The sequence below is a fragment of the Ranitomeya imitator genome, chromosome 2 (genome assembly GCF_032444005.1).
Source record: "Ranitomeya imitator isolate aRanImi1 chromosome 2, aRanImi1.pri, whole genome shotgun sequence".
NCBI classification, from domain to species: Eukaryota; Metazoa; Chordata; class Amphibia; order Anura; family Dendrobatidae; genus Ranitomeya; species Ranitomeya imitator.
The window spans coordinates 311,248,555-311,265,822 of NC_091283.1; the positions used below are offsets into that span (position 1 = coordinate 311,248,555).

The window sequence follows — 17,268 nt, forward strand, 5'->3', positions numbered from 1 at the left end:
TATGTGGAGTGCGGCTCTGCGGGTGGAGGTCGGTGCTGGAGGCCCCATTATTCTCTATGTGGAGTGTGGCTCTGCGGGTGGAGGTAGGTGCTGGAGGCTCCATTATTCTCTATGTGGAGTGCGGCTCTGCGGGTGGAGGTCGGTGCTGGAGGCTCCATTATTCTCTATGTGGAGTGTGGCTCTGCGGGTGGAGGTCGGTGCTGGAGGCCCCATTATTCTCTATGTGGAGTGCGGCTCTGCGGGTGGAGGTCGGTGCTGGAGGCTCCATTATTCTCTATGTGGAGTGCGGCTCTGCGGGTGGAGGTCGGTGCTGGAGGCCCCATTATTCTCTATGTGGAGTGTGGCTCTGCGGGTGGAGGTAGGTGCTGGAGGCTCCATTATTCTCTATGTGGAGTGCGGCTCTGCGGGTGGAGGTCGGTGCTGGAGGCTCCATTATTCTCTATGTGGAGTGCGGCTCTGCGGGTGGAGGTCGGTGCTGGAGGCCCCATTATTCTCTATGTGGAGTGCGGGTCTGCGGGTGGAGGTCGGTGCTGGAGGCCCCATTATTCTCTATGTGGAGTGCGGGTCTGCGGGTGGAGGTCGGTGCTGGAGGTTCCATTATTCTCTATGTGGAGTGCGGCTCTGCGGGTGGAGGTCGGTGCTGGAGGCTCCATTATTCTCTATGTGGAGTGCGGCTCTGTGGGTGGAGGGATGTGCTGGAGGCTCCATTATTCTCTATGTGGAGTGCGGCTCTGCGGGTGGAGGTCGGTGCTGGAGGCCCCATTATTCTCTATGTGGAGTGCGGCTCTGCAGGTGGAGGGTCCACACCAGAACTGTAGCAGGTAAAGACCCCAATATCCACAGGTGTCCCTTCTAATTGGGGGAAACTATCTCCTCTAATAATCCTCGGACAGTTCTGACAAACACAGTAAAGTGCCCCTTTATGGAGGTGACAGAAAGTCTGTTTAGTCCCTTTAGCTTCATAGTATCAGCTCTAATCCAATGGTGAGAGAGCGATTTAACCTGAAGAGTCACAGATTGTGGGGTTGTTATAAAATGTTATATTTAGGGGGTTTTGTGTTTCCTCCACATAAGAATCACAATGGTTTTGTTCCTCTTCGCTGATAGATACAAACGACTCAACTATGAAAGTCGGGAACCAAGGAAACATGTATTACTCTCATAGTACGGGGCCTCTACACAGTATTGTTGGGAAACAGTGATGGAGTCAGTGACCGACTCTGGCCAAATATGTTTCTAGAGCCGTAGTAGAAGATGAAGATGTCGTCCTCATCATGAAGTAGTTATTTCTCCTGTCACGTGTAATGAATATCTCCTGCAGTATTGTTAATGCCGATTCCAGGGTCGGTAAATGAGACGAGAATTAGCGTTATGGAAGATGAGTCTATGAGGAACCTATTCAGCTGCCGACTCCGAGGAAGAAACTGCTTGTTGTCTGTGGCCTAAATATATAGGTTTTATTAGATGTTAGGAAAAAAGCTGAATGTTGTAAAATAATAACAATACCATTGCTGTTTGGGTCCCTGCCAATCTCCGTATTTCCTGGTCAATCCTAATAATCTTGTGATTCCTACAGCCAATTAGCTGCTGAAGCAGTGAGTAACATCGCCAGTGATTGGTTGCATGGAGATGATTTAGTAAGAAATTCAACTTATGTTCCAGTCCATACAAGACTACAGAATACAACATCTACATGTTCTATTTCCTGATATGTTTGTCCTTATAATCTCCAGTAATTGTATTATTACACAGGATTCTTATGATGTTACATCGGCTCATCTTCTTCTCGTTCAGGTCTCTACAATATCGGATCCTCTCAGTGAAGATCTATATAAGAGAGTTTCCTAATTTACCCATCAAGGATGGATATGGACAGAGACAAGATGGGGGAGAGGTTATTACACCTCACCCTAGAGATCCTCTTCCGGCTTACTGGAGAGGTGAGAGATCCTGATGACGTCACATTACATCATTCTTATCTATGGGAATAACAGATGGACAGAACTGGAGAGGTGAGGACTCTGGAAATGTCTGTAGTGAGATTTATTAATGTGTCTCTCCATAACCAGGATTACACAGTAGTGAAGAAGACCTCTAGTGAGCGCTGTCAGGACCCTGTGTCTGAGGGACGGGGAAGACCCCTGAGCCCAATCACTGGGCCTCCACCTCAGGACATCAATGACCAGAAGATCCTAGAACTCACCTACAAGATGATTGAGCTGCTGACTGGAGAGGTGACACTGCTGGGAATGCTGGGACATTATACAGTGACACTATGAAGGGATCGGAGTGATGACGGTATCATTGTATGTGTCAGGTTCCTATAAGGTGTCAGGATCTCACAGTCTATTTCTCCATGGAGGAGTGGGAGTATTTAGAAGGACACAAAGCCTTGTACAAGGACTTCATGATGGAGGTTCCCCAGCCCCTCACATCACCAGGTAATAGACAGGACTAAATATACACGGCCAATAATTCTGTATGTAAAGAATGAGTTCAGTCCCTGTGTGTTTCCTCCAGATCTATCCAGTAAGAGGACAACACCAGAGAGATGTCCCCGTCCTCTTCTTCCACAGGACTGTAAACAAGAAGATCCCAATGTTCCTCAGGATCATCAGGTAGATGGAGAGAAGGTGTCAGGAGATCTCCCCTATGATGTGTAGACGGCTGTGAAGGTCTTGTGCTCAGTCTTGGTTTATCCTCCAGTATTATATGTTTTGGAAAAGGAAAGGACTGACCAGTTAAAATGAAAGAAGTTTATTTGGACATGATTAAAAATAAAACAACCTGACTAAGGAAGCACCTTTACGCCAGAAACACATCAGGTTGTTTTTATTGTTTTTTTTTTTTTTTAATCATGTCCAAATAAACTTCTTTCATTCTAACTGGTCGGTGCGCCGTAAACATATCCTTTCCATTTCCTACGTTTGATGAATGAACCAGCAGGTTCGGCACCCACCAGACACATGCTAGGAAACTTACTTGGATTCCAGCTGGATACTACCCACGTGGAGAATCCCTGTCCCTCCTTCCTGCCTATTATATGCTTTATACTTGTGTAATGAGAACGGTGGAGATGGCAGGATTAGAGTTGATCATAGATGTGACTTCTCCATCTGTCTGTGACTTTTACAGTATTTATTTCAGGGTGAAGATCTGACCCATATTAATAATACAGAGACATATGTGAGGGGTGATGAGTGGTGTAAAGAGGAGATTCCTACATATGACTACCCAGGTGAGTAGTAACCACTAAATGCAGAGAAGTCACAGATTCTTCTCAGTCACCGGCTGTGGCTGCTTTATCGATGGTGTAGTCCGGCCATATCCCAATCGTCCAATCGTGTGATCGCCATTTTGTCTCTAGACCACAATTTTCTCTTCAATCCAAAACTGTTCAAATGACTTTGGGCAATAAAAGCCATTTTTTGCAGAACCTATAGCCTGGAGAATCCACCTACCCCCTGAAATTCGAAATTTCTGACCGTTACCTACCCAGATCTGTAAACTACAAAGACAAATAACCTCATATGTAGAATGTGCTGATAAGTTAAAAAATCACTTGAAGAAAAATGTTATAGTGGGCTGTAAGAGAAAGCGGAGGGTATTGATGCTGTTGGCTTCCTAGAACCCTGATATCTTATTGGATGAATCTCCCTTCTGCGCTGCTGAATGTTCTCAAATGGTCCCTACAAGACCAGGTCCAGTCTTTCTGGCCGAACTTTGCTTTTATGATCGACAACAGTAAAGGTACAGTGAGCCCAAGTGTGAATTTCTGTACAATAACAACAGAGTTTCTCTTTATCCTGACTCTTCAATTTCTTTTAAAACAGGATTGTGATAAACCACATAAAACACATTACACCTGTGCCATGATATATCTCTAAGCTGTGCGTGGCTGATGGCTGTAATATACATTTACTCACGCCTGCAGGAGATGTGTTGGTTCGAGCCCTGGTTTCATGGATTCACTTCACGTCATAAATTACATTACTGCACAATCTCTCCTGAAATGGGGGCACTAATACTTTCTCTACTCTTTTCTTTGACTGTCTAATATATGTTCTTGAAACTCATCTGGCAGAAAATATTGATCCTTACGATAGTTTAGATTGCAAAGAACCACTAAGCCCCATTCTGTAATTGCTCCAGAGAGGTTTCACCACTCATTCTTTACTGATGAAGAATTTGATCATTTCTTTAGATGTGTTATTGTCTATAGTCACAGTTTTTGACTACAATAGTTAGGGTCCAAAATACTCTTGATAACCATTTCCCGCAGCCAGCTTTGTGTTCCTAATCCGGGCCCATTTTTCAAATCTGACGTGTGTCACTTTATTTGGTGATAATTTTAGAATTTTTCGCAAAATATAAGCCCCGTTTTTTCTACTTTCACAAAGTGGAATAGTAAACAGATGGACCTCATAAATTATTTTACAACTTCTCTTGATTCCCGAAATTACTCTATACATGGTTGTGCACTACTATCTGGGCACATTTCAGGGTTGAGAAGGAAGGGAGTGCCATTTAGCTATTTGAATCCAGATCTTACTGGTATAGTTTGCAGACACAATGTATCGGGAGCAGTGTTGGTGATCACCTGGCAGATCAGAAGATGGCCACCACGAGCAGGCTTGGCGCTATCTACTCCATTTTCCCAATCCCAGGGATTGTCTTGCTCATCACCCAATTAACACCTCTGTATGGATCTGGACTTGCATAGAGACTCCCCAGGCTTGGGCCATAGTGTTGCCCACTGTACGGTGGTGTAACATGGGAAGAACAATAGTTAGGTAGCTGGGTCAGAACCTGTAAGGCAGAGAAAATACAAAATCAGAAGTCGCAATAGTAGTCAACAAACAGGCTAGGATCACAACAGGAAACAAATACACAAGCTGGGAGGTGAGCATAGAGAACTGAACCAGAGGAGAACAAGGCTGTATCTGGCAGCTTCCTAAATATGCTTTGAGCTTTTGTAAAATATGGTGCTATCCAATTAGCGGAATCAGGGAGCAGATTACTTCAGCTGGACAGAACATGCACCCATACTGGCAGACTGGATGGCACTACTTGCCCCAGGCACCCTAATCTTAGTGGCTGAATTGAGCCTACATCGTCCAGAGCTTCTGGTTTCAACGTTTACTCAATAACCAGCCCCGCCTGCCATGAAGATAAGGACACACCTGGTGACAAAAGCAGGCATCTTAGGAGCAGATCTGAAAAGAGATATGACATGTCATCTGCAGAAGCCCTAATATGAAAAAAATTCTGAAAACCAGAGCAGTTGAAATCCCCATAAAATGACTCCATTTTAGAAATTGTAACTCTCAGATAATTAATCTATCGGAGTAGTGTCTGTTTTTTTGATTCGACAGGCACTTTCTGGAAATTAGCATGCAGTGGTTTAGGAGAAAAATGCAAATATACCATTTTATTACCCAACACATAGAGCCCAGATTGTGCTCCAGGAGACACACACACCATAAATTAAGTGGGTTCTTCTCACTATAGTAATGCCAAATACATGGATGCAAAATGTGGTTTGGGCACAACGAAAGGCTCAGAGAAGGATATTTGACTTTGGGAGAGTGTGTTGGTTAATGGAAGCCATGTTACTTTTCAAGAGCTTTTGAGCAACTAATAATGTGGAAACCACTGTTTTTCCACTAACAGATGCTTGACCTGAGTATGGACTTTGTTTTTTTGTGAGATGAATAGAAGTTATTATTGCTATTATGTTCGTCAACATAACTTTTCTTTGTTGCTTTTAATTCCATATTTGAGAGACAGAATGAACATTATTTTTACATAATTTGCCATTTTTACAGACAGTTTAAGTAGAAATGTTAAATGACATTCAAAGATATTTTATTCATAAATAATAATTGGTTTATATCTTGGCAGATGACTGTACCAAGAGATCAGAGGGACTGCTGCCACCTTCAGTTTTTAAATCAGATGATTTTGAGATCCCACAGGATACAATTGAAGTGAATGCCTTTACTCCAGATATACCATCATCCCTTCACTGCAAAGGTCTCTCATCTGATCATTTGAAACAGGTCCTGTCTTCTGATTCATTAGCGACAACTAAGGAAAATCAGAGTCACAAAATAAGCATTAAACATGGAAATACTCCTAAATCAAAGAAGCCATTTTCATATTCAGAATATGGAAACAGTTTTCTCATCAAAAAGTCTTTCCTTAAACATCCAAAAATTCACACGGTGGAGAAAAGATTTTCTTGTTCCAAGTGTGTTAAATTATTTATGCACAAATCACATCTTGTTAGACACCAAAGAAGTCACACAGGGGAGAAGCCTTTTTCATGTTCAGAATGTGGGAAATGTTTTCATCTGAAATCGTGTCTGGTTACGCACCAGAGAACCCACACAGGGGAGAAGCCTTTTTCCTGTTCAGAATGTGGGAAATGTTTTAATCAGAAATCGTCTCTGGTTACGCACCAGAGAACCCACTCTGGGGAGAAGCCTTTTTCCTGTTCAGAATGTGGGAAATGTTTTAGTCAGAAATCATCTCTGGTTACCCACCAGAGAACACACTCTGGGGAGAAGCCTTTTTCCTGTTCAGAATGTGGGAAATGTTTTAACTTTAAAGGGAATTTTGTTAAACACCAAAGAACCCACACAGGGGATCAACCTTTTTCATGTTCAGAATGTGAGAAATGTTTTACACAGAAATCAGCTTTGGTTAAACACCAGAACACTCACACATGGAAGAAGCCTTTTTCCTGTTCAGAATGTGGGAAATGTTTTAACAAAAAATGGAATCTTCGTATGCACCAAAAAACCCACACAGGGGAGAAGGCTTTTTCATGTTCAGAATGTGGGAAATGTTTTAATCAGAAATCGTGTCTGGTTACGCACCAGAGAACCCACACAGGGGAGAAGCCTTTTTCCTGTTCAGAATGTGGGAAATGTTTTAATCAGAAATCGTCTCTGGTTACGCACCAGAGAACCCACTCCGGGGAGAAGCCTTTTTCCTGTTCAGAATGTGGGAAATGTTTTAACTTTAAAGGGAATCTTGTTAACCACCAAAGAACCCACACAGGGGATAAACCTTTTTCATGCTCCGAATGTGGGAAATGTTTTAACCGGAAAGCAAATCTTAATAGCCACCTGAGAACCCACACAGGGAAGATGCCTTTTCCATGTCCAGAATGTATGAAATGTTTTAATCTGAAATCAGATTTGGATATGCACCAGAGAACACACTCAGGGGAGAAGCCTTTTTCATGTTCATAATGTAGGAAATGTTTTACACTAAAATCAACTCTTTAACATCAGAAAATTCACAAAGGGGGTGAAGCCTTTTTCATGTTCAGAATGTTGGAAATGTTTTTGCCAAAAAATATATTTCTTAAAGGTGTTGTCCATTGCTAGGAAAACCCCTTGTCATTCCTCATATTTGGCCTATTTCAAATAAAAATATTCATACTCCCTTTCTGTGACTGTGTTGTTCCAGTGGGTTTAGCACTCTTGTTCCCGGGGCTCATGTGAGTTTGTTACAAAATCAGCGCTGGCTTGACTGTTCCTGCCTTCAGATGTATTGGACATAGCAAGAAGCTAAGGCCACCGCTGCTCTGACTTAGGCCGGAGTCACACTACAGCGAGATACGGCCGAGTCTCGCAGGTTAAAAACAAGCTCTGGCACCGGCACTCTGGAGCGGAGCGTGTGGCTCCATGTATTGCTATGCGGCCGCACGCTCCGTTCAGGAGTGCCGGTGCCAGAGCTTGGTTTTAACCTGCGAGACTCGGCCATATCTCGCTGTGTGTGATCTCGGCCTAACTCTTATTGTTTGACATGTACAAAAGTGGAGACGGTGAACCATGTTGAAGAACGCACTTGCTTTCTAAACGCATTTGGTATTTTATTAGTCTTTTCACTATGATCCTTAAATACATTTTTCCTACATGTTTCAACCAAGAAAGAAAGAAAGACTTTTTGATACAACTATATTTTAGCTTGATAAAATAAAGAATTCATCATTTTAAACATGTCTTGGATTTGTAGAGTAGAAACTGGAACAATCTTTCCTTTTCCAGTGAGAAGGGTTTGTCCAAGTAGTGGACATCCCCTTTTAAACATCAATAATCCCACAGAGAGAGATACCATTATCATACATACAGTAGAGTGTGAAAAATAAATTACTAGAAAATTGTATTTTGTTGACCATCAAAAATAACTCAGACTGGGAGACACTACATATGTTATTGACAAAATGTACAAAAACATAGCAGATAGTCATGTAATAAAATGAGAAAAGATCATTACTAGGAATGAGGGAACGTGCTTGGTGATACTGATATCACCTGAGTAACTGGGTGCTTGGAAATACTCGGTGAGCATTAGCCGTTGCTCGGATTTGAAGTTTGAATCCTCACTCTGCATGTTTGGTGTCTGTTACACAGCCAATAAACATGCAGGTAAATTGCCTGCCAGTCACTGTAATGCCGTAACCATCTCCGTAGTGGCATTACTATTGATGATGTTCGTCCTTCGTTTTCGAAGATGACCATGACTTCAGGGTTAGAAGAGAATTAATAGTTATGGGTCCGGAGGTGGCTGATGAGTCCAATCTGGGCCCTGAAGGTTCGCCCACATACTTGACATACGAAAGCAGATGTGGTCAGTACACCAGATTCTGCTTGTGCCTTGCGTACAGCACGCTTTCTTTTTGCGTCACAGATTTTCCTATCTTCAGCTGCACGTGCTCCTGAGGTGATCCTGCCCCGCCAACCTGGACGATCCAGGGCAAGCTCTTCCCATTCATTGGTGTTGACTTCCAGGTTTTTGAGAGACACCTTAAGGCAGTCTTTATAGCGCTTCTTCTGCTGGCTGGCCGTATTATATAATTATAATCAGGGGTTATAAAAGAACAGGTACCACCATGCTCAGCACACTGACGCCATTGCACAGCACAGGGACAGTTTTTATTGGAGGAAGAGAGTGATAGGCCTGCACAATGTGTGCACAGTATAACAAATCAGAGTCCTTTAGTGTTGATACTAGTGCTGAAGCTGAAACATCATATTAAGAGTCGTTGCAAGGACTAATCTTGTGCTTAGTTGTTTTTGTCAGATGCATTCTTCATGTAGTATAGTGAGGGACAGTTGCATGAGCATGGTGATTGGCTGAATACAGGGGCTTAGTGCTTTGCAGTCTGTTGCTAAATATATAGCAGCAGCAGGTGACCATATTTTTTTTTTTTTTTTTTGGGGGGGGTGAAAAAATAGACTATAGTGTTATCCATAGAATATCTCTTGCTTTTTGCAGCATTTCAGTGGTTTAGTCTACGTTCACATTAGCATTGCGGCGACACAACGCACGCAAAAACGCGGCAAAACGCACGCAAAAACGCTGCGCTTTGCGACGCATGCATCGTTTTTTGCCGAAATTCGGACACAAGAAAAATGCAACTTGTTGCGTTTTCTTGGTCCGACGCTTGCGGCAAAAAGGACGCATGCGTCGCACAACGCAACAAAAAAAACACATGTGTCCCCCATGTTAAATATAGGGGCGCATGACGCATGCGTCGCCCGACGCAAACTAGCGTAACGCTAGTGTGAACGTAGCCTTATAACACTCCAAATAAGCATTGAGAAATTTTTCTGGATTGACTTTGTCATCCATACACTTTTACATGCTATGTGTTATGAACAGGTAATTCAGAGCCACAATGGACATAGAAGTTCAGAGCACACAAGTGACCTGACAATACCCAAAAACATAGGACAAGCTCTGAGACGTGGAAACTCTGCTGACCGCAATCCCTAATCCTATCACACCACACTAGAGGTAGCCGTGGATTGCGCCTAACGCTCCCTATGCAACTCGGCACAGCCTGAGAAACTAACTAGCCCTGAAGATAGAAAAATAAGCCTACCTTGCCTCAGAGAAATTCCCCAAAGTAAAAGGCAGCCCCCCATATATAATGACTGTGAGTAAAGATGAAATACAAACACAGAGAAGAAATAGATTTAGCAAAGTGAGGCCCGACTTACTGAATAGACCGAGGATAGGAAAGATAGCTTTGCGGTCAACACAAAAACCTACAAACAACCACGCAGAGGGGCAAAAAGACCCTCCGCACCGACTAACGGTACGGAGGTGCTCCCTCTGCGTCTCAGAGCTTCCAGCAAGCAAGAAAAACCAATATAGCAAGCTGGACAGAAAATATAGCAAACAAAAATAACATAAGCAGAACTTAGCTTATGCAGGATAGACAGGCCACAGGAACGATCCAGGAGGAAGCAAGGCCAATACTAGAACATTAACTGGAGGCCAGGATCAAAGCACCAGGTGGAGTTAAATAGAGCAGCACCTAACGACTTAACCTCATCACCTGAGGAAGGAAACTCAGAAGCCACAGTACCACTCTCATCCACCAAAGGAAGCTCATAGACAGAACCAGCCGAAGTACCACTCTCGACCACAGGAGGGAGCTTGGCCACAGAATTCACAACAGCTATGTGTTACATTATGATGATATTAAACTAAAAAAAGCGCGTTGACTGCTGCAGGTGACCAATTTTTTTTTTTATTTTTAAATAAAATATAGACTTTGTTTCTAGAGACCTAGCAATTAGAAAATTTGTAATGCTTGACTTAAGGGACAGGGCAGTGGAGGTACTAATGATGGTGCACGTAGATGCCAAGTACGTGGGACAGATGTGACTACCTGTTGCTGAAGTACAAGAACCGTGCCCATCCACATCACATAGGTTCCTGTCCCACTTTGCAGGAAGGTAAGGTACACCACTTCTGAAGACAGAACAGTGTGAACTGGTGGTCGGTTGGGTAGCAGGTAATGCTTCTAGCATGCTGATCCTCCCATTTTGAGTCCCTGGAGATTAGTGATCCCACACTAGGACACTCCGTGAAGCTCTTTACAACATAATTTCTGTTGTGGCCTCTCGACCTGCATTTTCCAAGAGGGACAAGAGGACATTCTGTTTAATGATGCACAAAACTTAGAGCACCCACACTTTGTCTAAGGAGGAAGATGATGATGAGGCACAGTTGTTGATGAGTAAGATTGTTGTTAAGTCACCAAGTCAGGAGGACCAAGATGCAGTGGTGGAATACGAAGTGAATGGCAAAGCAAGTGACTCCGGGTGGCATGCCCAGCGAAGCCAGAAGCGCTGAAGGGGATAGATCGACCGTATTGAAACAGGCATAAAGAGGTAGTGAGGTGACCAGAGGGAGAAGGTAGGCAACTGTTCCATAGAGTACCAGCACTCCTGAATTTCTCCATCAAAGAGTTAGGAGTTCCCCAGTCTGGGACTTTCTAAAGCGAATTCTGAGACCTAACCATTAAGCGCCTAACCACCATTAGCATGATTAGGCACCTGCCATCTAAGCACCCGACGCCTGGGTCTGATTGGTGCAAGCGGGTGACACCACTGCCTCTTCTCCTGTACTAGGTGCTTCCTAATTTCCTGTTTATGACACTGGTGCAGATGCCTCCTGCCCTGCACCTGTCCTTGCACATTATGATGCACCATCATTAGGTTAGGCAATTCCAAATCATTGTCCCAGCACAGCATTCAGCCAGATTTGCCAGAGCCTCTGGTCAAGGTACGCTCAGTCAGTGCCCATTTTCCCAAGTCTGCTACAGCTGCTGGCAGTGCTGCAGCAGTGCATGCAAGTGCCAGCTTACCGACTGGTATATGATGTGACAACGCGCTGAAAATCCGCTGCACATATGGGATTTGTGAGAAGAAAAGGCCAGTTGTGCAATACGAGCTCCAACACGCCCTTTGGTACTTTGCCTAAATCGTGGGCATGGATGTCTGTCATTTGTGTGATTCTCTATCTCTATGCAACGATCCCACTTCTGTGCCTACTTAAACAGTTGCTGAAAATTAAACGTGAAGCTGTGCATGCGGAGGAGGTGGAGATGGTGGAATACTTGAGACAGGGAAATACCACCTAGCTCTGCCTCATTTAATCAGATCAGCGCGCATTGGATAGCAATGAAGAGGAGGAACAGGATCTAGTTGCTTGCACAACATAATCTAGTACCCACACAAGCTTCGTCCTGTCTCTCCTATTTGGATAGGATAAGGAGTTGGAGATGCAGAGTAGTCATCATGGTAGAGACAGGGAACTGTTGGCTATAGTGAGCTTGGCACATATGGCCAATTTTATGTAGCGCTGCCTTTGCTGTGACCCTCGCGTTATTATTTACCTTGGCCAAAAAAGAGTACTGGTTGTTCTCCCTGCTAGACCCATGCTACAAGGAGAACTTTGCATCTCTCCTTCCTGAGGCTGAGAGGTTTTCTAAAATTCTGCTATACCAGAAGACCATTGTGGAAAATATGTGGAAAAAATTGCCATCAAACAATGCTAGCAGCAGAGGCAATCTTTCTTGCCTAACCAAGGAAGAGAGGCGAGGGAAACACATAGAGGCAGGAGTACATAGTCAAAGGCATGGTACAATTTCAATACAACATCCTAGCTTCCAGTGCCTAATGACCTGGTATTTTTGACGAGAGAATCATTTTTTAAGATGGTCAAGCAATATCTGGCTAACTAAACCATCGTACTCCCTAATTCCTCTGCGACCTTCAACTACTATTGGGTCTCAAAGCTGGACATCTGGAATGAGCTGTCCCTCTATACCTTGGGGTATTGTGCAGCCCTGCTGCTTGCGTCTTGTCTGAGAGAGGAAAGGTAATAACAGGAACTTTCGCTTATCAACACAGAATTCTGACACACTCACTCTCAAAAATGAACGAAGCCTACGCTTTATTAATTTTTTTGAGACACTCCACTTGGTGCCTTCAAGGGTGCTGTGACAACACAACATTTTATCTTAATTAACCCGACATCTATTTTCAGTAATCCAGAAGGCATTGACCGATATATACAGTGTATATATATATATATATATATATATATACAGTATATATATCTTTTGAATTTGTGTTTTTCTGATTGGTCAAGAAAACAGATTTCTCTATCACCTTTCATTGGGGGACACAGGAACCATGGGGTGTATGCTGCTGCCACTAGGAGGCTGACACTATGCATAAAAAGTTAGCTCCTCCTCTGCAGTGTACACCCCACCGACTGGCATTATGCACCTCAATTTGAGTCAGTAGGAGATGGACACGGGTCTTTTATTAGACCCTTATCTACCTCAATGTGCGTAGTTTTCTTTTCAGGTTTCCGGAGGGATACAGGGTGAACAGTTCACGCCTGTAGTCCCACAATACGGACTATGAGTACGGCGTGTACTGCCACCCCGTATCCTCATAGATCCGACTGCAGGACCACAGATCTCAATGGGAAAGCCTGGCACACAAGCGTGCTCAGAAGACCGGTCCTGCCTCCGTCCCCCACCCACTCGCCTACCAGAGCCTGTCGGCTGGAGGAGACGAGGATGTCCAGCTCCACGGACGTCTAATACCTTCCACGGTTTGAGGTTAGTAACGGAGGGCGTGGGATGTTTAGGTAAGTATCCTTTTTCCTTCCCACTTGCCCTTCTGTCCCCTAACCTTTGGTCTCCTCAGCTCATGGGGGGTCCCTGCGGATTCCCTGTTACAGGGTGCGCGATATGGGCTCCTGCGGCCACATCTTTGCTCGGTGTGGCACCCTATGGCAGCCACGCTGCTGTTACTGCGGCCGCACTTTTCCCCTGTCCTGGCGCCTGTCCGATCCGTTCGCCCGGCAGCCACACTTTTACAGGCAGCCACACGGTCTGCGGCCGTATCTTGGGTCCGTGTGGCACGTGCGGCACGGCACCCCTACAGACAGCCGCACTGTTTTCCTCCGGCAGCCCTACCGTTTCCGGTCCCGCGGCCCTCTCCGGCAGCCGCAGTTGGTAATTTATGTCCCGGCTTCTCCCGGGGCCTACTTCCGGCTGCGACTCTGCCCACCTCCTGCATTCTCGGGCGGGCAATTCTCCCGCCCGACTGTCTCTGCGAGCTCCGCCCCGGCACCATCTTGGTGCTCCGGGCCAGACAATTTTCGCACCAGGAACGCCTTATTACGCCTCCCCCTCCAAGAGCGCGAATCCTAGCGTCCTCCTCACTTGCGGTCGTCTCAACCCCACAGCTGGTCCCGGACAGGAGAGTTTCAGAGGTCTGCTCCATCTGCCTGCACTCCTGCTTTAGGGATCATCACTGAAGCGCATCTTCAAAGCCGTGCATCCTTCCATCTGAAAATTGCATCGCCTGCCGTGAGTAGCTCTGCTGTGCAGTCTGACACTCTCCTCTGCCCTTCTGTCCCCTAACTTGGCATTCCTCAGGGGTTCGTTCGCCATGTCTAATTCCAAGGGAGGTCGCTCTCATCCTCCTGCTTCTTCCTCTACTTCCTCTGTCTTAGTCAGACACTTTGCGTGTTCGACTTGTAACTGCAAACTTCCGTCAGGTCAGTCCTCTTCCCTCTGTCAGGCCTGCAGCAACCCCATTATGCCCACCGCCCAGGACCCTCCTGCTGTTCCGCCCGAGAACGAAGCCTCCATCCCAGCCTGGGCTTCATCTCTGTCAAAATCCGTAGCGGATCTAACACGGGTGTCTCAAACTCATGTCCGTGCTTGATAGGTTGCCCCTGCAGACCCCCGCAGTAGTCAGCGGGTCGCAGGAGGCCCCGTCCGAGCCTTCCGTTATAGACCGCAAAAGGTCCAGACAGGAACGCCGGTCTGAGTCCTCTTCCCGTTACATCTTGCTCCACGGTCCTTCTCTACGGTTGGCTACCCCCCGGTCCTCCTCCCCCGAGTCAGGCGAGGCGTTCTCTGATGCGCCTTCAGAGGATATTTCGGAGCTGGATTTGAACCAAATCTCCAACATGAGGGATATGGTTCAGAACCTTATTGGAATGATAAATCAGACCTGTGGCATCAAAGATTCCTCTACGGAACCTGCAGACCAGGCGGTTTCGTTTAGACGGTCTAAACCACCTTCCAAGTTTTTCGCTCCTCACCCTGAATTTGAGGAGATCATGACAAGAGAAAGAGAGAATCCGACCAGACGCTTTCAGAGAGGAAAGCGCCTTGGCCTTTTACAGTATATCCTTTTTCTCCGGAGCTCACCGCTAATTGGACGGCTTCTCCCTCGGTGGATCCTCAAGTTTCCAGGCTGTCCACCAACATGGTCCTCCCGCTATCCGGCAGGGCATCTCTGAAGGACTCTAATGATAGAGTTATAGAGTCCTTTGCGAAGTCAGCCTTCGAGGCGGCCTCCTCTCTATGCCACGCCTTTGCTTCCACTTGGGTTTCTAAATCCATATCCAAATGGGCCAAACAACTCCGTCAGGGCATCCTGGACAGGGCTCCACCCGGACATCTGGCAGAGCTAGCCAACCAGATTTCTCATGCGGGCGAATACCTGGTCTCCGCTTCCCTGGATGCCGCGTCTTGTGCGGCCCAGGCATCCAGCAACGCTGTTGCCATCCATCGGACCGTTTGGCTCAAGGCCTGGCAGGCAGACTTGTCTTCTAAAAAGTCCCTTACCAGCCTGCCTTTTCAGGGTTCACGTCTCTTTGGTTCCAAGCAGGACCAAATCATTAAGGACGCCACCGGGGGCACAAGTTCTCTTCTTCCCCAGGCTAAACCTCGCCGCCCTCCTCCTAGACGGCAATTTCGATCTTTTCGGCCTTTTCGGCGCTTCGCGGCATCAAGCGCCTTTTCCCAGCAGCAACAGAGGCCTCAGGCACGTCATGAGAAGAAGGCAGTATCCTTTCAACCCACTCCTTCCTGGAGTTCTCACTACCCCCAGGGTAGATCCTCCAGGGCGGGAAGATCCACCTTGGCGTGACTCTCGGCAAGACCCCAGCTCACTTTCCAAGCTGGGCGGCCGTCTCCTCTTCTTCAGGGAAGTCTGGATCTCCTCAGTAGAGGACGCATGGGTCAGGGAAGTGGTATCCTCGGGTTACAAAATAGAGTTCGTTTCACGACCCCGGGATTGTTTCTTCGAATCCCGACCTCCAAGAGACCCCGGTCTAGTTCCGGGTTTCTTCGCATCCATCGCTTCTCTCGTCCCAGGAAAAGAAGGGTTCACAGGTTTCTATTCAAACCTTTTTGTGGAACCGAAAAAAGACAGCAAGGTTCATCCCATTCTGGATCTCAAATTGCTGAACAGGAGAGTTCAGAGTTCGTCTGAGTCACTTCAGGATGGGATCCTTTCATTCAGTAATTGCTTCCATGGAGGCTCAGGAATTTCTGTGTTCCATAGAAGTTCAGGACGCCTACCTCCATGTCCCAATATTCCCGGGACATCACTGATTCCTGTGCTTTGCAGTGCTCCAGGACCATTTTCAGTTCGTCGCCCTGCCGTTCGGTCTTGCAACCGCTCCTAGGGTTTTCACGAAGATCATGGCGGCGCTGATAGCCATCTTGAGGGTCAGAGGCCTGGTTCTGTTTCCGTACCTCGACGACATCCTCATCAATGCTCCGTCCTTTTCTCAGGCTCACGAAAGTCTGTCCATCGTCCTGGACACCCTAGCCCGATTCGGGTGGCTGGTCAACCGGAAGAAGTCCTGCCTTATTTCTTCTCAGCGCATCGTTTTTCTGGGCATGCTCTTCGACGCTCATCAGAACAAACTCTTCCTTCCTGAGGACAAGAAATCCACCCTTCGTCGGGACGTACGCTTGCTTCAGGGTCCTCGTCTTCCTTCCTTCCGATCGGCCATAAAGGTTCTGGGGAGGATGGTAGCAACATTGGAAGCGATTCCCTTCGCCCAGTTTCATTCATGACCTATTCAGGAGGCCATCCTGTCTTCTCCCTGGATCATCCGATTCGCCTCTCTCCCCAGGTCAAAAGGTCACTCAACTGGTGGCTGACGTCACCTCTCATCTCCCAGGGCAGGTCCTTCCTTCCAGTTCACTGGCAGGTGGTGACGACAGACGCCAGCCTGCTCGGCTGGGATGCTGTTATGGACCTGGTGGTTAGGAGCACCCAAAAAGACCTGATGGTTAAACTAACAAAGGACAAGCTCTGGGAAGTGGGAGCTCTGCTGACCGCAACCCCTAATCCTATCACACACACTAGAAATAGCCGTGGAGAGTTCCTGACTCTCCCTAGACGCCTCTTCACAGCCTAAGAGCTAACTAGCCCTAGGGATAGAAAATAAATAGAGCTAACTAGCCCTAGAGACAACTAGCCCTAGAGATAGAAGAGAAACGAGGATGAAAACCAGAATTACAGAAAAACGGCGAAACCAAAGTAGCCGAGCTGGCCCGATTATTAAGGGCGAACTCGGCCAAAGGCAAGAAGGACACCCAATCATCCTGATCAGCAGAAA

At 46.3% G+C, this 17,268-nt stretch overlaps 1 protein-coding gene across 4 annotated transcripts in view; it reads left to right on the forward strand.

The window, feature by feature from the left end:
- The window catches only part of LOC138663404 (oocyte zinc finger protein XlCOF22-like), a 105,610-nt gene extending 98,017 nt beyond the window's left edge, over nt 1-7,593 (forward strand). For all 4 annotated transcript variants that reach the window (XM_069749591.1, XM_069749590.1, XM_069749589.1 and 1 more), the window contains exons 2-7: nt 1,795-1,940; nt 2,070-2,234; nt 2,318-2,441; nt 2,521-2,618; nt 3,148-3,238; nt 5,905-7,593. In XM_069749591.1, the coding sequence (XP_069605692.1) occupies nt 1,863-1,940; nt 2,070-2,234; nt 2,318-2,441; nt 2,521-2,618; nt 3,148-3,238; nt 5,905-7,262 (1,914 nt within the window). In that variant the 5' untranslated portion in view covers nt 1,795-1,862 and the 3' untranslated portion in view covers nt 7,263-7,593. The remainder of the gene's footprint in view (nt 1-1,794; nt 1,941-2,069; nt 2,235-2,317; nt 2,442-2,520; nt 2,619-3,147; nt 3,239-5,904) is intronic.
- The last annotated feature ends 9,675 nt before the right edge of the window (nt 7,594-17,268 follow it).